The 21,546-nt window shown below is 36.1% G+C and overlaps 2 protein-coding genes across 30 annotated transcripts in view; both read left to right on the top strand.

Annotated features, from left to right (window-relative positions):
• The window catches only part of LOC140136902 (voltage-dependent calcium channel type A subunit alpha-1-like), a 471,089-nt gene that overhangs the window by 447,420 nt on the left and 2,123 nt on the right, over positions 1-21,546 (top strand). For 24 of the 29 annotated variants that reach the window (XM_072158531.1, XM_072158544.1, XM_072158537.1 and 21 more), the window contains 2 exons: positions 11,047-11,067; positions 15,304-15,574. In XM_072158531.1, the coding sequence (XP_072014632.1) occupies positions 11,047-11,067; positions 15,304-15,472 (190 nt within the window). In that variant the 3' untranslated portion in view covers positions 15,473-15,574. Of the gene's footprint in view, positions 1-2,151; positions 2,636-3,853; positions 4,298-11,046; positions 11,068-15,303; positions 15,575-21,546 lie in introns of those variants that run through there. The other 5 variants (XM_072158545.1, XM_072158533.1, XM_072158543.1 and 2 more) reach the window with 3 other exon arrangements.
• LOC140138369 (uncharacterized) overlaps positions 19,615-21,546 on the top strand; it is a 30,626-nt gene continuing 28,694 nt past the window's right edge. The window contains exon 1 of the mRNA XM_072160276.1: positions 19,615-19,670. Within this exon, the coding sequence (XP_072016377.1) occupies positions 19,615-19,670 (56 nt within the window). The remainder of the gene's footprint in view (positions 19,671-21,546) is intronic.

The raw sequence follows: 21,546 nt of genomic DNA, 5'->3' as shown, positions 1-21,546 counted from the left end.
AAATTTGAAATGGTACCCTAAACAAGTTGTTCAGTTTCAGAAAACTACCCTTATTCTTGAAAATCAGCATTTTTTAGACCCTAAATAAAATGCATTACGCGCATAACTTGCCGTGCCTAAAAAAACACCCCTTTTTACTTGTTTTTTTGGTCACGCATGCGTACAGACCATATATGTGAGTGCCCCCACCCCCCGGGGAAAGTTTCTGCATTATTTCATTAATAGAATTGCCAATAAGAAAATAATAGATCAACTATTTGTAAATGAGCAATATATTGTCAGTTTAGTGGTAGCATATGCCATTGGTAACCCAACATTTTTGTCAAAATAAATAAAAGATTGAAAAAGAATCATATGTCCACCCTGATTTTGAATGATCCATTTGAATTGAATGAATGTATATTTCATTTGCTTATATGTGATGCTGATCAAGCTAAATAATCGTTTGTCTTTAATATCGATTTGAGATCATGAAAATAAAGTTTGATATAAATTGATTTTTACTCATTTGATAAAAAAAGTGATTGCTTACTGCTTTTTAGTTTTAGAAACAAATTTGGGTTGGTTACCACTGACATATTACCAGAATTTTTTTATGAGCTCACTTTCAACCACGATTTCCCTATAGGATCACCCTTTCTTGATCTCATCAACCAATTTTCACATTGTTTACTCATACAATACCATTTCGTCATTGGGCAGGAAAAACCTCTTGTGTGTCTTTTGGCCCCTGAACATGTTTAAAACAAAACTGCCAACAGGTTATATAGGAGGTTTTGCTTTAAAACATGTTCAGGGGCCAAAGACACATGGAGGGTTTTCCTGCCCAAGGACAATTTTATAATGCACAATAATTAAATCCAGAGGTTAAGTGTGAAAAAGGCCTATCTGCAATAGCTGCCCTGTAGACATTTGATAATTTCTGCATTCTATATTGCGTATACATCCAGAAATATGACACCTGGCAGCTATTGCAGGGCCTTGTAGGACTAACCCCCAGGGTGAAGGGTTGTAGTACATAGGGTGATCTCAAGTTAATTGATAGCTTTATCAGTGAACTTTTTGAACACCCTGTGTAGGCCATCATAATTCTCTGTGTGTCCATTTTGTAGTTCACAATTATTCTTGTGGTGATGGGTATTTAGAGACATAGGGTGATCCAACTCTTGTCAAACATTCTTGGATCACTCAATGTTTGCATTAATAACCCAGTGGGAAAATGTGCTTGGGAATGTTTCCAGTTACAGCAGATTTTCAGAACCAAACTGGTCATGTTTTCTCTGTTTAAAGTGAATAAAGGACAAAGATGAACAGAGACAAGGGGCGGTATAAACTGAGATGTGTCATCAAAATTGAAGAGATTAGTTGAATTAATTCAAAAGTTGCCGGCGCAATACCTGCCAAAACTTTTTTCTTACTAAATTGACAACTAAAAAACCTCAGAAGGACTAATTGATACAATGTAAAACTAGTAACTGAGAGTTACAACAAATTCACTTTATAATGCCTTTACTGGTAATAATCCAGGTGCACATTTTAAACAGAGAGGGCGCTCTTGGTGGTGTCGTTTTGCTTATTAATTACCGCATATTATATTCCTTTCTATAGTATCCTTCTACAGCACATGGTGACTGGTCATATCTATATTAACACAATTGCTTAATTTCAGCTTCATATAATTTATTCGTCTCTTAATTGTTGCAATTATTGTTTTGATTTATCGTATATTTGCCAAATTGTGATATTGTGACCTGCTCATTATTAACACTTTTGGAAAAGTTGATGGCTGATCAGACTGAGAATAGTCCTACTATTTGCTGTAATAAATGGAACAAATGTGAGCTATGATATTAAATTTGGATCATCACCGATGAAAATCAAGCATTTTTATGCTGCAGTTGCAGTTTTGTTGGTTTTCAGAAAGCTTTTGATATTTTCAAGCTGTGATAAATCAATTTGAAATACAAACATGGTCTAAATATTGCATTTTGAAATTTTATGCATACACAATATGCTTAGGGATCATTTCTTAAATTATCAATGTAGTAAGAACAGATATTCACACACATTTTTGTTTTATTTCTTTGCACCATTTTTCATTCCACCTTTTGTCCTCACCAAATTCCCATTGCCCTATTTGTGATTCTCTAGGTGGCTTCGCAAACAGAATACAACTGATATAAGAAGCTTTGTGATTGGTGGATCATTGGTGGTTGGCCATTTTGTGTTGTGTACTGTGATTGGATACTTTTCTACATAACATTATGGACATATGTAACCATCATTAGGATTGGTGGAATAGTTATTGGCCACTTTGTGTCGTTTACTGTGATTGGTCATTTGTATTTATGAAGTTACATTTCAAAAACATTGCATTGAGGATTTTGATTGCTTGGATTGAGCAACTACTGCAAGAGGAGTGATTTTTTGAAAGCAGACTTGGGAATTAACATCAGAATTCATAGAATTTGAACTGAAGCTTTGTCACTAGTAGGATGCAAATGATATACAAAGCAAGATTTTACCATATCTTTAGCAAGATGTTCACTTTTTTTGCAAAGTAAAATAGTTTTAAATAAATACATTAGGTAAAAATACAATGAACACTTGAGGCAGGCATACAAGTAATTTTGTTCATAATATGACATATATGTATAATTTCCATCATTTTTATTCATATTTTCAAGATTGGTATGTAAATATTTTCAGAATAATTATGTAAATATTTTGCAAATGATTTCAGATTTTATTTTTTATGCTTTGAATGCAAATAATAATGAAAAAAAAATACACACACAGTGAGTAGCACTTGTAACCATATAGCATAGCATTTTCTTGCGTATATTTTACGCATGAAATTTTTGGAACAAAGAATAATTTTAGAATACTTTTTCACTTCAGGTTGTAAATTACTGAAACAGTTTTATGCACAGGAAGTGTTAAATTAATGAAATTTTAATGTGATAAATATAGTTTGTAATATAGTAATAATCGAGCCAATTATAGATATTACGTTCATGTAGCATGTGGAATTTTATTAGACTGTTTATATGAATTCCTTGGTCATCCTGGGCTTTTGTGGTTTCCATAGTAACATTCTCCTCCAAGAGGATGTTGAATTGAAGGAGATATGATTATTACTCTGATTCTAACTTCCCACTGTTTGGTGATGGCTCTTCATTTTTTGTCCTTGTTGCTTTAAACCCCCAAATAACCTGGCTCATCACGAATGATGGAGTCTTTCCAATAGACCTTTTCATACCAAAGTTTTCCAAAGTGATGACCCAGTTTTTAAAAATGGGTCATCATACGCAGTTCATGGGCGCGCACTTACGCCAGTTGTGCGTTGCATCAATGCACGCAGTTGAGGAGCGTTTATGTGTATTTCCGCAGGCGTGTAAAGACGTTCACGTCCATGTGATTATGTTGCGAACATTTCCGATGGCTCCTGAAAAGGTCTATTATGTCATGTATCTACCCAAAGCGTACTGTAACCTTCTATTCTTTTCCATATACATGTGCAATACATAACAGGTGCTGGGGACTAACTTCAGTGATGTCAAAGTTCAAAGGTGGCAAATAATGCAAATGCTCAAGGTCAAAGTACCTCATCATCATTGCTACTAATTCATACATTATTTGTATTGTATTCACATTGGGCAACATTGCTGCAAAACTTAACCAAATCACCAAGTAGTAACCATGGTAACCAGTAACTTTGACAACCAGTAACCATTACAACCAGTAACCATAGCAACCAGTAACCATGACAGTAAACAACTTGCACTTGCCACAGTGAATATTGACACATTTTCTTATTTTAAGGTGTAATTTTGAATTTTCCTTTTTGCAGAGCGCCTCAAAATGGTTACCTTGGAATTAGCACTACATCTTTCAGCGGATTTCTTTTACGTGCATGCTTCTCAGGTTATTCCTTCCAACTCGAGCTACACTTTTTATACTTTTTTATCGACTTTGGGACAACGGTGGAATATCTATTCGTGTAGCACGCAAAAGTTTGCGTGTTACCGCAAACTGTTAAATATTGCAGCATGCAACTTCTTCACACACTTTTGGTGTCAGCGGAAAGATATTCATAGTGGGTTAAAATTGCACTATATGTAAGAAGGTATAAAGCTTATATTACCATACATGGACGTATGTTACTAGATTTCAATATAGAAGTGTAATTAAGATATGTGAAATCAAATGATTTTTATGAAAAGAAAATTGTGGTGACATTTATCAGGTACTATGACTATCAATTGACTTTATTCAGTGACATGAAATTGTTGGGTTTACAGAAACATGTAAAGGATCAGTGTATAGTCTGATGTTTTACTGCATGTTTCCATTGAATTAGAAGATCACAAACCTAAGCTTTACTTATAAGGAAAAGCAGGGGGCCCAAGATGGATCCCTGAGGAACCCCACAAGTGAATATGTGGGAAATGAAGCTCTAAATAATCTTTTCAGCAGTGGAGAATTTAAAATGGCGATAAAAACCAGAAAATGTAGCATTTGGCTGAAAAAACATGCACACAAATGTCAGATTATACACTGGTATTACCTAAGCAGATTCTCAGCAAGAGACTCTTAGAATACAAAAGCATTTTTTTTATGTGTAACATTTAGAAGAAATGGTACAGATACATGTTTTTATGTGCAAACCAATGGTGTAATGTGCGTTTGATAAGTCAACATGATCATATTTGTGTACGTAAAAATGTTTTTTTAAGATGGGCATATCCAGGCCATGGGGTCGAGTCCAAGGGGGTGTGGACCCCAGGTTCTGAATGATATTTATTGGCAAATGAGGAAATAATGACTAAGTAAATTTGATGCTCTAAATTAATTTACAAATTTACCACACACAGTGCATTTTCCAGTGGTCCTACATAAATCATGTGTTAATGTATGTAGCTCAAAAATGGCACATGGCACATTTTTTAATGTAAATCATTATCTTGAGGGTTAGGATGACATTCCATGAAGTAGCGATTATAGATTACTACCAGTGTTTTTGTCGGGGCTAGCAATGTTACTAGAAAGTTGCCTGTAGGTCAACTGCTTGCTATTTGACGATAGAACATGCTAACGATTTCTGATCAATATATAGTATAGCAACATTGGGCTGTTCCAATTGAAATCCATATAACCCCTTTGGAAGACATGACCTTAATCTCCCACACAGGGGGTTGTAAATTTCAAATGGGGTTACCTGAAATGGGGTCTATTTGAAATCTACTCCTACTGTGTGGAAGATTAAGGTCACATCTTCCATAGGGGATGTATGGATTTCAACTGGAATAGCCCAGTGGCTCTTCCGATGAGAAAACGTCGCCAAAACGCTCTTTGTGACTGCATAATATAAGACAGAGAAAAAATGCTGCCAGATAAGCGACCCTGTGACGGCAGCAGGAATGGTCATATCCTAGCGGGGTACATCCATGTTAGAGTATACAGAAATGTGCCATATGAGTCTTTCACAACAAATCCCTAGAAACTGGGGGTAGGTGTATCGCAGAAAATCCCTGTATGGGTCTGTATTTTTGCAAATTTGTCCAAAAATGGGGTAGAGTTTTTACAAAGTATCCGCAGACATGGGTCCATGTTTCGTAAAATCACTCTGAAAGAGTAAAATGGGGTTGCCCTTAGAATGGGGTATCTTACTCTCCCATGGGTCAGATAGTACAATAACCCCATGATTCTGGATTGCCCTCTGAATGACATTTGTATGTTTATGTGATCACTGTGTGTCATAGATATGTGTCTTCTTAAAATTTGTTAACTGTTTGTCTGAATATTATATATGTGGGTTAAAAAAATTCAAAAAAAAAATTGACTATTAATTGTAATTCAGTGCCAATGTATCCTGTTTGTTTTGCAAACCAAATTACTGAGTTTTTATCCAGTGGTGGTGCCAGGAATTTTTTCCCAGGGGTAATGAGGGGGCAAACTGAATTTCAGGGGGAAAAATCAACAAATTTTTGCGCAAAATTACCGCAAAAAGGTGAAATTTTCGTAATTTTGGGTTTTACTGGGGAAACAGGGGGCAAGAGTTCTGACTGGGGCATTTGCCCCTCACGCCCCCGTGGCGCCGCCACTGTTTTTATCTAATTTTATCAGCAGCAAATTTGATTGACATTTTAAATCAAAGTAGTCGTTTGAAGTAATGGTTGTGTGATTTGGGAAATTTGGAAAAGTTCCATGAATATGTAGAAATCCCTTTCAAAACGACATAAAATGGCATTATGGGAGTAAGTGGTGTCAATCATTTTTGACATGATTAATGTATGAAATGTATAAAAGAAAGAAAAAAAATTATGTACAGTTAAACAAATTAATTGTTTTATATACTAACATATTGTATATTATATTCGGTAGAAAGGTATATAAATTTTATTTGATATGCAATAATTTTACATTATCAACATGTTCTAATTGGTATTGGACAGTTAGTGGACCATCTTTTTAACCGGATTCAATTTAAAATTACAGTTGTTCATTTTCTCATATTTCAGTTTTTGAAGATACATTTTGTAAATATTCTACATCCATCGAGAAACGTTGCCAATTTTTATACAACCAAGAATTATTCATTTTCACATTTTAATCCTCACATTTCATGTAGTTGTGAAAATTGTAAATAATCAAAAGACAAGATTTTGAGGTCTTTTTGATGCAATTATATTAAATCAAAAGAAATATTTCTTCAATTTGAACTTTTTCCAGGATTTTACAAGTATTACTATATCCTTGGTGCATAGCTTACATTCTGAACAAAATAATTTATTCAATATTCTTAAAATTGATAAAATGAACTTGGGGTTTACATAATTAATAATCCAATTTAATACTGTACATAATTGACAAATATACATTCCCAATTTGGTTATTTAATTATTCCAATTTGGTTTCTTTGGTGTGTGTGATGAAAAAAACAAAACCAGGGGTGATTGGGGCTATTCCAGTTGAAATCCATACACCCCCTATGGAAGACATGACCTTATTCTTCCACACAGGGGTGTGAATTTCAAATGGGGGTTAACTGATTGGGTGACTCGCATTTGTAATCTTCACCCCTGTGTGGGATATTAAGAACATGTCTACTATACGGGGGTTATGGATTTCAACTGGAATAGCTTATTTCGCCAACATTTACAGTGCATTGTAAGTTCTTGAATGCGTCATAAGTCCATACCATATGATTTCTAGCATATAAATCCTATGAGAGAATTATGGTAGGTTTGCGATTTACAATGAGTTAAAGACTTATGATGCATTATTAATGTTGGTGTAATGCACCCCTGATCTGATTAAGTTATTATATTATTAAATGCATCAGATGTGCCTTTTTGATATGGACATATTTAGTTAAAAGCTAGATGTTGCCCAAGTATTGTTTATAAATGCTTTGTTTTTATGTTTATGTTGTATTTGGTTATTGTTATTTTAAAATATCCAAGCAAATATAGTATTAGTGTTCTGTTTTTGTAAACAAGAGCGATGCGTGTAGGGGTGTGTGTGTGTGAGAGATGTTTGTGAGCACAGGCAAACGCTGAGATTAATATACCAGTATACTAGTCTTGGGGGAAAACGAGGATGCACCCATGAGAAATCTCTGTAAAGCAGTGGTTGAACAGGAACAGTGGACATCCACAGTTTTAGATATAAAATGCCGGGATAGTACCACTGCCATTGGTAACTCAAACGTGCGTTTCCACGGTTGGGTAGTAAAAACTCTTATCATGTTTGGCACATTCTCATTTGCCCGTGGTTACACATAGAATAAGTGTGTATATGCATGTGAGAAAAATACGCAAGTGAATCAGAGACCAAATTGTTTTGTATGTTCAAAGTTTTGACTTCATGTATAATGGCAGGATGTGAAAGTACTTTGATCATCAGGAATATGTTTTCATTCATTGTATGTGTGTTTGTGAGGTCATTTTGTTACAGAGTTGACCTCTTTTTTAATCTAATCAATTTTAATTTTTGATATTAAATGATATCTCAAGTTTGTTGAACAGACTGCATCTTGTATGCATATCTATATATTAAGTACATTTTAAGAGTTATAATAAATATTTGTATGCATCTACTATTAACATAATAATATCTTGCCATTTATGAATTTTTAAAACTTGTCAAATGGGACTGGAAGATTAATGAATTCAAAAATAAAATGTTCGTCTGGACTTGGAATGAAGGACAACAAAAACTTGGTTGAAACTGTGTCTTGTATTGATGGTCTGATGAGAGAATTGTCAATTTAGGGAATTCTTATGGACAGTGTTTCTAGATCTTATGGAGTTGGTGGATGGATGGTATTTCTAGATTATTTTTATTTGGTGGTGGTGTTTTAATGGTTAAGAGTTGTGACAAAGCAGTCATATGGTGCTTATGTTGGATTTGAATTACTTGACAAATAATTTGCTTATTATATCGGATAAATGGTGGCGGTCTTCTAATGTTTTAATTTGGTTTTGAGGCTATTGTTTATACTTTTCATGTTTGGTTTTTTTGATAAGCAGCAGCTGTGGGTGTTTGACATTTTGCTACAAGTCACGTATCCAGCCAAAGCATTATGTGTATTAAATGATGCAATAAGTCATCACTGATGGTTATGGTTAACTAATATTGAACATTTTAATGCTAAATATCTGTACATGATAATTTAACATAGACCAGTGCCGTATTATTTTACACTGATATTTTTTTTTCTCAGTCAATTGGTGTTAGTATTTTGCTTAACTAATACTTTGCTAAATTAAAATCTATCAAATCAATTTGCGGGTATATGTTTAAACATTTTGTTAGCATTTAAATAACATTTTTATCAATCTGTTTTTTATGCCATGCAAAGTGTATTCAATGGATGAGTGACCTCTGAGCCAGACCAGATGAACAAAAGGCTCTCATAGGCACAAGAATTTTCCCATTTGCTAACAATGTGTTTATCCTAATGTATACTAACAGACGCTATATATCTAACATTCATATTCTCAACCCCCCTACAGGTGATGGTATGATCCTTATTTATGGCAGGGGGTGCCGAGAGATGGCAGGGGGGGTGCTTCAAATAGCAGTATTCTGGGATTTTACGCCCTACAGTTATACCCAGAAACAAAACCAAAATTGTTTTTAGCAACTGTGAAAGTGGAAAAGACTTTTGAACCCTTATCGCTACCCAGAACAATTTTATTCCATTGCATAACTGTACAATGTATGGTCAGAAATGGACACAACTTACATTGGATCTTGGCACTCACTAGGATCCACAACATGCTCATCTATCAAGGCACAGTTCTTTAACCCCAACACATTTGCACATTCATTGAATGACTTTTGAAAATTTGGGTACAAAAACTCATACTCTGAAACTTGAGGTCAAATTTTGCACTATGATTGTTTAATTGAGGTTATTGAACTATGCCATTGGGATGAGGCCACTGTGGTCCATTTTGTTCTTTAAGGATGGGGAACGATTCAAGTTGACAGAACAAAATCATGGGATGGTGGATTTTTTTTCTTTTTAAAATAAAGTTGTAGACCCCCCTGCCATAAATGAGGATTTATCATAAGCATGAGGTTGTTGTCTTTTGTTTTTGCAGTCACAGTTCATTCTTGTAATAAAATACATAAAGTCTGAACTTTGACTGTGAGATTGAGACAAGAAAATTTTGAGTTATTTGAATATTTTTTATAAGAAGTTTATTGATAACTTTTTGATTGTCATCAGAGTGTCCTTCGTATATGTCCGAATATGGCTACATCCGAGATAATACAAGTCAGTGGCAGTGCTAGAAAGAGGGAAAGGGGAATTCATTCCCTCTCAAAATATCCCTGCTTCCCTCTCCCCTCTGAACAAAACTTTTGGAAAAAAGTCATTGTTTCTATTCTGACTTTCAGGATTTAACCCACTCTAAAACACCTTTACCCCCACATTAATTACTCAGTTGGCTAGTTCAGTTGAAACCCATACACCCGTTATAGAAGAAACAACCTTAATCTCCCACACAGGGGATGTAGATTTCAAATGGAAGTTCACATTCCCTGTGGGGAAGATTAAGGTCATATCTTACATAGGGTGTATGGATTTCAAGTGGAATAGCCCATTGCTCCTAGAATGAACTGGGTGCTGTCACTGCCACTTATTCCCCCCCCCCCACCACCACATAAAATGTCCAAATGCTGTTGATCCTTCACTTTATAAACGGATAAACAGAACAAAATGTGTTTTGCTTTCTGCTGTTATTCTAACAAATCCATGGAAATGGAAAAATTTTATATTCAAACTCACTTTATTTGTATGTGCTTTTCATCAATGCAGCGCATTACTGCAAAATAAGGGCAACGCTATGGATCATGCTGAATAAAAACTTCATTTTCATGAACGTTCATCAGCTGTTGCATGTCATCTAAGAACACCATGACGTTTTGCTTTATGTGAAAAAAACTTGTTTAGATTGAGTACAATAGTGTTTTGTACAATCAGCTCTTCCGAGTTGAGTTTATTCTGGCCGCACGGTTAACCAAGACCATCTTTGTGTATTAGTATCATTCTCAAAGTCCTAATCCTAGCTATACCAGTTTGAATATAAGTCAAAACTGTGGTGTTTTTAGATGAAGAAACTTAATTCCTAAGTTCGTTTCTGGTCAGGTATAGATCAAAATGAATTCACCTCTTCGGAAAACCTGAAAGGCTTTAAGATTGGACCCATTGATCCCTGATGACATATTATCGATGCACGCATTGAATTGTACAGTTTTTTGCAGTAAAGTTGTTCGCATCGATAATACCCTCATCATGGGTCCAATTGTAGAGGCTTTTCTGGATTCTCCAAAAAACGTCTGTCATAATCACAATTTAAATTTTGTTTACACCCTTTTTGTGCTTTTCATTTCTTGTTTTTTGATAATTTCAATTGCTTATTCAATTACTTTCAAGTTTACTTCTCCCCCTTAAAATATTGACCAGAGACACACTTAGCATTACCATGGTAACATATAGTATTTCTGTCTTCATTTCATATTCGCTAGTTTATCACGGCAGCCCAGCAGGTAAAAATGGCGTGTGTAGAACTTAACTTTTTTTTTTCGCTCTCTCTTATTATCTCTTTTTCAACATTTTGACACAATTTATGCAACTCGTTTTTTTTCTATTTTGATCCTAATATTTCTATTTTTAGAAAAGTTTTCAAAATTAGCACCTAATTATTTGTTGCACTAATTTGGCAATATTAAATTGCATGATGTGATTGAAACAATTAACGCTTGTTAGATTTAATAATTTTAATCTGCTTTTAACACAAATATAGTTAGAAAAGTAGACCTCGAAAAGAATAATTTGGATGCAAATTTATCTATATGATAGCGGATTATTTTCAAATAGATTTGCATGCGGTAATATTATATTAGTAGAAATCGTTCCGACAAAATTTAGCTATGATATAGTTTTTAAAATGTTGAGTACAATCTGCAGACCACAATTTGCATTCTACCACTTCTGTAGTTTGATAAAAAAAACATAAACATTTAGTATTGAAATAAGCAGATTTAAAATCAACAAATTGAATAAAAAAAGTGAAGTATCGCCAACTCTGACAAAAATAGATCAAGTCACTAAGCTCAGTGATTTACATAAATCGAGAAATACGCACATCTTTTGAAAGCTTAATTCTACACATCATGTTAGATCATCAAAATATCTTGCTTTTTTTTCTCTCAGAACACAATTTTTAAAACAATTTTTGCACTTTTAGTCACCCATCATGCTTATAAGATTATGCAGAGTAAGATGGACATCATCCATCGTCAAAAGCTTCTACATCAAAATATCATCTTTTTCCTCTCAGAACACATCTTTTTTTGCACTCTTAGACACCCATCATGCTTGTAGGACCATGCATACATGGACATCACTATTACATTTTGAGATAACCCAATTTTGTCATGAAATTTTGTTTCAAATTTATAAAACAAATTGTGCAGAATGTCTTCTGTAACAGTAGATATTGGTAAATGTTTCTGACAAGTAAATCAAATTTCAACCAATTTTGTGGATATATAGTCACTTAATTTTGACACTTACCATAAAACCAACTTATCAATATTTTAAAAGAGTATATAAAAATACGATTAAAAAATCCAGACCCTGCTGCTGAATGCAACTTTTTTTATAATTATATGCTTGAAATTGTCCAGCCTCGAATAAATGGCATGTGTGACATTAATGTGGTTGTGCACATTATCATACATGTGCATATGAATTTTGAATTTACATCTATTTTGCAGACAAAATGATAAGATGTCCCTTAATCCATAGAGAAAACCATTAGTGATAAATGCTGGCAATATCAGCATAGATTTTGACAATGCAAATTTTAACCAATTTGTCAGAAAATTGTTGAAACAGGTATACTGAACAGCTGATTAGCACGTGTGCCTTATTAACCACAATGGTATGCAGGGTTGCCACTTTTTGAGCCCACCAGGGTAGCTGCAGATGGCATCAAAGTAGCCCAATTTCAAATCAAAAGAAAATGGAAGCACCCACTAATATTTGGGCCCTTTATATAATCCGGGGAAAAACAACCCAAATGAGTGGTAAACCACTTTAATGATTGCCCTTCCTCTATTACTGTGATCGGACATTGAAGTGGCAGTGAAGCTCTGGAACTAACCACTTGGGGGATTTTCAACCTGGTCAAATTACTAAGAAAAAACCCTTGATGCTTACTGAAGTAGCCCAATTTTTAGGCCAATCATGCAGGTAAGGCACCTTTTGTGGCAACTCTGTGTTGATGTGTGCGTGAACCAATTGATATTTCGGTCTGTACCAAATGCCTTTGTAAATGAAATGACAACTATGCCATCAACGGCTAGTGCGCATTTTTTCGACACTACTGTGCATGTTCTAACCCACAGGTAGTATGATGGTGTTGTACAAGTGCACTGGGATTGATGACATAGTTTTCGGTTTGATTCGCAAAGGATTTTGGGAATCGCCAAAATGGTCTATTGAATTAAGACTGGGAGAACGCTGCCATGTTGGATTGACAGTCATGGGGACTAAATAATGATAAACCTCCAGGAACCTTTGTTGAAAGGCTCAAAATCAAACAATAGGCATCTTAAACTAAGCTTCAGCCTTAAGGTTCAAATTTGATAAGTACATGGGAGAAACAATCTTGAGGTGAACTGTTTCCCCTTCAATGAGTGACATTGAAACATGGCGGAATGCGAATTCTCCCAGTCTAGTTCTATGGTGTGAGCAAGTTGGCTCAATCTGTGAGACGTCAGACTGCAGTGCTTGTATGCAGGCCTCAAAATAAATGTTTTTCTTTCTTGTAGGTACCATTAAGATGTACTCCCCCACCTATTACAAAGATCAATGACATTTGGAGGGGAATATGAAGCACAAGAAAATCTTTTACTCTCTCCACGGGGGTGTTGACCTCCAGATGATAATTTTTTTTTAAATTTAATTTACATGGCCATATTTGGAATCAGTATGAAAAATGCATTAAAATGAGTATTAGCCTAGTATTTGTTCAGTGGTTCTTAAAATAGCTCATGATATTTTGAGAAAATATCTCAAAACTTGATGTTGAAGCCTATGGCGAGCACGTTGAGCAATAAGAAAGATTTATCGAAGGTTTCGCCCCATTTTAAAACCACATTGCAGTGTAGTGCAAAGGTCACTATGATGCCGATTAATTTGAGGCTTGCATGTATGTGCGGTGATATGTGTGTTTGAGTCTTTGTAGATTTAGCTGGCTTTCTCTTAAACAAGCGACTGTTCAGTTGTTCACAGTTACCTGTAAGATCCAACGATGAGATTGCGGGTGTTCCAGTTTTTGCAGGCAGATTAAGGGTCCGATGTACTATACATGAAAGATGCTTAAGTGCAATATTTTAAGTTATAGGATTTCCTCAAATGAAAAATCCTGAGTTGGTTGGACCTACAGAGGAGATGGAACATTTCAACCATAAGTTCATACATTTTTTGCAGTCACAAATGCAAAATGGTCCAATCTTGTTCTTTTTCTTCACAAAGTTCAGGATGCAGGCCCGTTGCCTTGATATTTTCCAAATACCGACCTTTTCAAGAGAAATCCGTCATTCTGGCCAAAAGCACCCCACCTACAATAGAATTTTGGAGCATATAATGTCAGACAAATTTCACAGAAAGTTCGTGATTTGGGCCCAATTTTTAGCCCAATTTAATGACAAAGCAGATATTTTGCCGATTTATGGGCCCCGGCTATGGGCCTGACTTCATGATATTTTATATTCAAAGAATTTCAATATCATTATTAGGAAAATTACCTAGAAAATCGCTAGTACGTTTGTGAAAACATAAGGCCAGAATTTTAGGGAGGTTTATAGGTGAGGTCTAAGAGAGAACAAAAAGTGTGATTACTTTTTGCAGAAAAATAATTCTTGCAAAAACCTATTTTTGGGTGTGTTCAGGAAGAAAGAAAGAAACTTGGTAAACAAAGTCTTAGTTTGAAAATTAATATACTTAGTTCTCTGGATTAATAGATGTGCACTGGCCTACTCTGGGGAAAGATTAAATTTTGTTCAAAATCTTAGTTTATCTGTAAAAAGATTTACATTACATCGGAACATTTCTTGTTGAAGAGTTGTAAAGAATGATCTCTGTACTACTAGCAATATGCACTTACGCACCTTTTATGATGAATAATTCCAGTGTCTCAGATCTACAATTCAGTAAACTGGATCTACTAATCGGCAACATATATGGTCAAGTATGCTGAGGCCTCGTGTGGTCTGATGCAGTAGACAAATATTGCCAAGGTTTCACACACCTACCTATGATTAATTCATGAAGTTAAACCTATTAGTAGCTATGAATAATTCATGCAGTTAATGAATCAATGTTTCCAATGAAATAATCATCATCAATTACAATGACAAATTTGGGTTATCTCTTTAACAAAATTAAATGCTAAGAAGCATTAAACAAAACAAAATAAATCGTGGCGGTAAGTATCATTACATGACCCATAGATGACAGGCAAACAATACATCCAACTATTTTTTACAACTAGACAAATTTTCTCTCTCATTAGGTAGATATAGTTAGATATCATTAGATATAAATTGTTGCTTGAATGGCCTATGGCATGCAGTGCATGATTCATTTCATCTTTTTCTCATCTCGTTTGATTCTATGCATCGTAATATTTTGAGCAAGCAAAGGGCACGATAACAAGTGAAACAGTATCATATGAATATTTTTATCTGATTTTCTTTGCCACCAAACAACAGAAACCTTCGCTTTTCCAACGACTTGTTGGTGTCGTCAAGACTCAAGGTGGAGATCCTCCGCAATCGCCAACGGGGCGGAGAAGAAACCGGAAGAAACCGACAAAAAAGACTCGATTCCACCAACGTCGGCGGAAAAAGACAAAGATCAAATGCAGAAGGCTGCACGTGATAGAGATAATAGAAGACCAGGGATGTTGCCAAGAATAGACAGCTCAGGTTCGGAAGGTCTCAACGCTGAAGGGCACAGTAGAAGAACCTCACCACAAACCACGTAAGTACAACAGGTTGCAGGTTCGATTCCAGTTTCGGCGCTTTCTCCCAATTTTTTGAATGGGAGTTTATATGTGCACTTTTGCCAGTTTTGTATGACTTACAATTGGTAAGACTCTTTAACATTGTGAATTGATATCGAATGGCGTGCACACAATTTCAGGCATGAGAATTTTCAGGTTTAAACCTGAATTCAGGCTTTTTTTGTTGTCCAAATTTCCGCACTTACTTTTAATTTCAGCCCGTTTTTTGGCCTTTTTAGCCCAATTTCACACATATTTCAGGCTTTTTTAAACACTTCAGGTTTTTTCATGGATGATCATTCTCATGCCTGCAATTTGCACAGTGCCAATGTGTGACTGAGGGCGTACCCTTGTGTGAATTTACGCAAGTGTAAGTGGCTTCATTGGGTCTTAATTCAAATGTTGTCCAAATCCAATGGAATTTGAATAAAAAATAGTGTTTGCTAACATATTGCACACTTAGAATTATTTTGAATAAAAGTTTTGTATTTAGGTTATGAACCAATGGCAATGCCAGCATTTAGAATCTTGGCCGCCACTGTCTGACTAAGCAGTAAGTAAGCTATAATACTGCCCTCATGGACAACTTATAAGATAGCACTTCCTGGCTCTTTCACTCTAAATGAAAAGTCAGTCAGAAAGTGGTCAACCCAGAGAAGATATTGTACACTTCCATGTAATCCGTGATTACAACCAGTGACTTATCACCTCAGAACATCGAAGTGGATTATCTGCGCTATTACTTTGTACAGGTTCTGCCGCACAGAAAATCCCCTCCGTTTTACAATTGCATAAGATAAAGATGGATTGATAGTCCAAAATAAACAGTGGATTTGCAAGATCAGGCGCAGGAATTACTCCACCGGACTTTATATCACGGAGGGAGTTTCTGCACGCAGCGCCAAAAAATCCGACTGTGGATTCCCTGCGAATCGCGCAGAATTAATCCACCGGAGCTATAACGGAGGGGATGGATGAATCCGACTGTGGGTTTGCGAATGAATTACTCCGCTGAACTATTCAAGCGCGTTGCACTCAAAGCCGACTGTGGATGCCTGCAAACATAACGTCTGCGCAGAAATACTCCACCGTTCTGACTCTAAATATATATATATATTTCTTACTCCACTGTGGACCGTTCTGACTGTAAATATATATATAATATTTCTTACTTTCTAAGTTATTTTATTAAACATGGTTTTTAAACATGAAACTTGATGTGACTCTAAAATATAGGCCCTAAATAATACATACTGCTCTACCATTTTATAATATTAAATCATAACAATTCATGAGATGATTAAAGCGTGCGCCGAAAAATCCGTCCGTGGATTATCTGCACCGCACGCGAGAATTACTCCACGGAACTATTCAGCGCATTATCTCCGACTGTGGATTCCCTCAAATCAATAGAAATACTCCACCGTTCTGACTCTAAATATATATATAATATTTCTTACTTTCAAAGTTATTTTTTAAACATGTTTTTTAAACATGATACTTGATGCGCAGAACTGACTCTAAACATTATAGGCCTACATAATATTTCTTATTTCTACCATTTAATAATATTAAATCATAACAATTCATGAGATGATAAAAGCGTCGCCGAAAATCCGTCCGTGGATTCCCTGCGACCGTGCGCAGAATTACTCCACCGGAGCTATATACAGAGGGGAGTTTCTGCGCACGTCTTGAAAATCCGATCTGGATTCCCTGCGACCGCTTCAGAATTAATCCACCGGAACTATATACGGAGGGGAGTTTCACGCACGCGCGCTAAAAATCCGTCAGTGGATTTCCTGCGACCGCGCGCAGAATTTCCACCGAACTATATATACGGAGGGATTTTCAGTGCATACGCAGAAAATGAATTGAAAATCCGTCGTGGATTCCCTGCGACCGTGCGCAGAATTACTCCACGGAGCTATATACGGAGGAGTTTCTAGCGCCAAAATCGATGTGGATTCAATGCGACCGCATGCGCAGAATTAATGGAACTATATGTGGAGGGAGTTTCATACGTGCGCCAAAAATCCATCAGTGGATTTCCTGCGCCCGTGCGCGGAATTACTCCACCGGAACTATATATACGGAGGGGATTTTCAGTGCACGTGGGCAGAAAATCCGACTGTGGAAATGGAAGAGCTAATCCACTATCGGAAGTTCTGGGAGGGGTGCAGAAGCTCCACTTGGATCTTCATCTCACTTCCCAGAATCCTTTACAATATGACTTATCACCTCATTACATCAAGTGACACTCCTATTACTTTGTACAGATTCCCTTTGTTTTATGTTGAAAAAAGACTAAACATGGATTGATAGACAAGAAATAAACACATTTTGCAAGATCAGGAAGGTACTTTTTGTCACTATACGCTGTAGAAGTGACGTCTCATTTCCAGCTGAAACATTGAAAATTATGAAATCATTTTGACCCATGGGGATCCTTTTAGGCATTGTATGTGCTCCTCACCCAACTATCCTGTTGTTTATACCACAGACTCAGGAGATTACAAAATGCTGCATGCCCCTATCCCTAGAGCGAAACCACCAGTTAATCCCTATGTATTCCTTAGCTTAAAAACCCCAGTGCCACACGTTTCCTGAGATAGGGGGTGGGGAAAGTACTTGAATAGTTTATTATATAAGTTGACTCCCCAAGTTGAGTCTTTCTCTATACAAAAGTCACTTTTTGCAAATACAACTTTTTTGCAGTCGCTTATCAATATAATATTGTGCTTGCAGCATGTCCTGTGCCTTTTAATATAAAAGGAAGTACAAATTATCCCGTGTAATTGGCTTGATGAGGTCATCTTGGGGTCAAATATCATGCTCTTGTCTATATCCATATTGCCACTGTGGAAAAGGTCATAATTTGAGGTTTTTGGGGGGTTTTTGATAGAAAATATTTTCAGTTCCATCTCCTTCATTTACTGAATATCTAGGAAAAGGCATGTGTATTATCAAAAGTTGAAACCACCAGCGATCATGACCCACACAAAATGTGGAAGCACATTCACCAAATTATCTGTGAAATAGTTCAATCAACTCCAAATCCACCAAAACATCAGAGATTCTAGAACTTTGATTTGCTCGATCATGACCCACATGAAATGTTGATGAAGTATTAAAGCACATTCACCAAATAATCGGTTAACTGGTTCATTCAACTCAAAATCCAACAAAACAGCGATTCTAGATCTTTGATATGCTCGATCATGACCCACATCAGGGAATAAATGAGATTGGGAAGTGACTGCTCTATATAAAGTAGTAAAGCTACGGAAGCCACCATTACCCTGTCATCGCATAGGCCTTGAACTTTCAAGCACTAAAATTGCCATTTGCTGCATTCACTGTTGGAATGTTTCAAGCTTACTATTATGCAAATTTTTTCAAATGTTGAAAAGGAACTTTATTTGAGAATTTTTCATGTTTTTAGCCCGGTTTTTAGCACATGTACAATCAAAATGCACTTTATTTCATTTAAGACATAAAACTGACCCAAGGTCCATCCAAGAATAGAAAGAAAATACAGTTTCGTTCATGAGAAATTGCTCAAAATTAACATGTATTGCTATGGGAGACTTGGAATGATGGAATCAGTCTATTCAGAAGTCCTCGTCAAGCTCATGGTCATGATTTTTTGATTCACAGCAGTTTTTTTCCAGGTTCTGTAGTGTGTGTAAGTTGGCTGGTCCCCATTTCACACAGAGCCTTTACCACACTATTAAAATGTTGATGAAGTGCAGAAGCTCATTCACCAAATAATCAGTTAACTGGGGCACTGGAATAATTTTGGTATTGGTAGTGGGCATTGCTCTCTCTCAATCTGTGTGTATGTTTGTACTGTCAATAACAAATCTAGGTTGTCCTCAAAATATCCTCACCCATATCACCAAAGTTCACTTCATATTCACAAATGTAAGCATCTCATTTTGACCTGTGAACTTCTAGGGATGAATTTGTGTACTTAAGTCAAGTAAAGACAGGCTGTAAGAGCATAGGGGGTTACATGGGTCATGAAACTAAAGCTTTAAAAGATTTTGAAGTGAAAGATTCAGAAGAATGGTATGTTAATTCAAAGCTAGTTTATACTAGTATCAGACATCTTCAAGGAGTGTTGTTGTCACAATGATAGAGGTAGTATGATGACCCTGCGATCAGCTGATATTCAATGTGACATCAACAAAACATACATAGCAAGGAATTTGAGAGGAGTTACTTTTTCAACTTTGAAATCAAAAAGATAGGCCTATAATCTACTTTGTTTAGCTTTTTTGTAAATAAAATTGGGTCTTTTGATGTGTTTTCATATGGTTCTTAGGGACAGAGTGAGTAAACAAACAAACAAACAAAGTAAATGACTGAAAGAGTGGTATGTCAACAATCATCCTTTTTAGATTGATGTAATTTAACAACTTACAAACCAGTGGTGGCACCAGGGGGGCATGAGGGGCAAATGCTCCCCCTAGTCAGAACTCTTTGCCCCCTGTTTCCCCCCAGTAAAAACCCAAAATTACTAAAATTTCTACTTTTTGCTGCAATTTTGTGCAAAATTTGTTGGTTTTGCCCCCTGAAATTCACTTTGCCTCCCCCCCCCCCCGAAAAAAATTCCTGGCGCCGCCACATTTACAAACTAACATGACAACGAACCCTAACCGAACTGAGTCTCATTAAAGCTCACTATTAAAACCACTGGGTGAGCATGCATTCCATGTGATGCGATGACCCAATCAGCCTAAGTCATATACAAGAGGGGACAAGACTTCTCACAGCTGCCCCCCTTCCCACCCTGGCTATGAGTACGTCGCTGAGTTTTGGTCGTGTCTATGCAATACTTTATTATGAGTCTTGACTAGACAGTGGAATATGTACCAGGTTACCACACATCCACCCCTATACACACCCCTTTGTTTATATATCATTTCCTATTGGTTCGTTGTCGTCACATCAGCAGTGCCTAAAGTTAGGCATACTGCGATAGTGGACTTTATTTTTTGCTGGACATTAATTTTCACATTTTTCAATTCACCTGCTACAAAAATTTTAAAAACCTGAATTTTTTCTTTTATATAGGTCTAACTTGGAATTAAAAGTTTTAAATTTTAAAAACCAAGCAAATTTGTTAAAACTTAAATCGCGAAAAATGGCACCTGCACAAGTGACTAATTATCGTATTTACAGTAGATAAGAGGCTGTGGTTGCAAGCATTTCAAATGATGCAAGGAACGCACACCCTAGACCTAATCCAAAGTTTGGGAACTTAGGCTACACACAGTTCACCATGTCACATCACAAGGCCTCAGCAAACTTTGCCGACAAGTCTAGGCATGAATTCAATTTCTGGTCTTGTTTACGCAATACTTTATTATGACTAGACTGAGAGGTATGTACCAGGAATACCCTCACCCACCCACTCCTACACTCCCCTTTGTTTGTATACCACTTCCCATTAGTAGGTCGTCATCACATAGCGGTGCCTAATTTGAGGCGTAGATAGGACGCTGTGGCTAGTGGATTGTTTCCTTGATTGGGAAATACAGGTTGTTTGAGCAACGCTAATTATCAAGCCCATTGTTTGGTTCGCTGTGTTGTTAGTTACAAAATGAACATATGTATAAACAGGCAATTGGAAGACTAGAGGTTATATACATATTGTTGTTTTTTTGTTTTTGGATTTGAAAAATGGTTTTTGCCTTCACTGTTGTTGTTCAGGGGCAATTGGAAGACTAGAGGTTATATACATATTGTTTTTTTTTTTTGTTTTTTCGGATTTGAAAAATGGTTTTTGCCTTTGCTGTTGTTGTTCAGGGTGGATCCACATAGGAGTGAAATCAATGTAGGGCATGCCACCCCACTGTATGTTCCAAACAATTAGAAAAGAAGAGGAAAAAAAAAAGAAAAGGGGAAGGAAAAGAAGAAAAAAAACCCACAAAAACTCTAT

The sequence above is a fragment of the Amphiura filiformis genome, chromosome 17 (assembly GCF_039555335.1).
Source record: "Amphiura filiformis chromosome 17, Afil_fr2py, whole genome shotgun sequence".
NCBI lineage: Eukaryota > Metazoa > Echinodermata > Ophiuroidea > Amphilepidida > Amphiuridae > Amphiura > Amphiura filiformis.
Note: the sequence above shows the minus strand (reverse complement) of the source record. Positions and strands in the feature narration are given on the sequence as shown.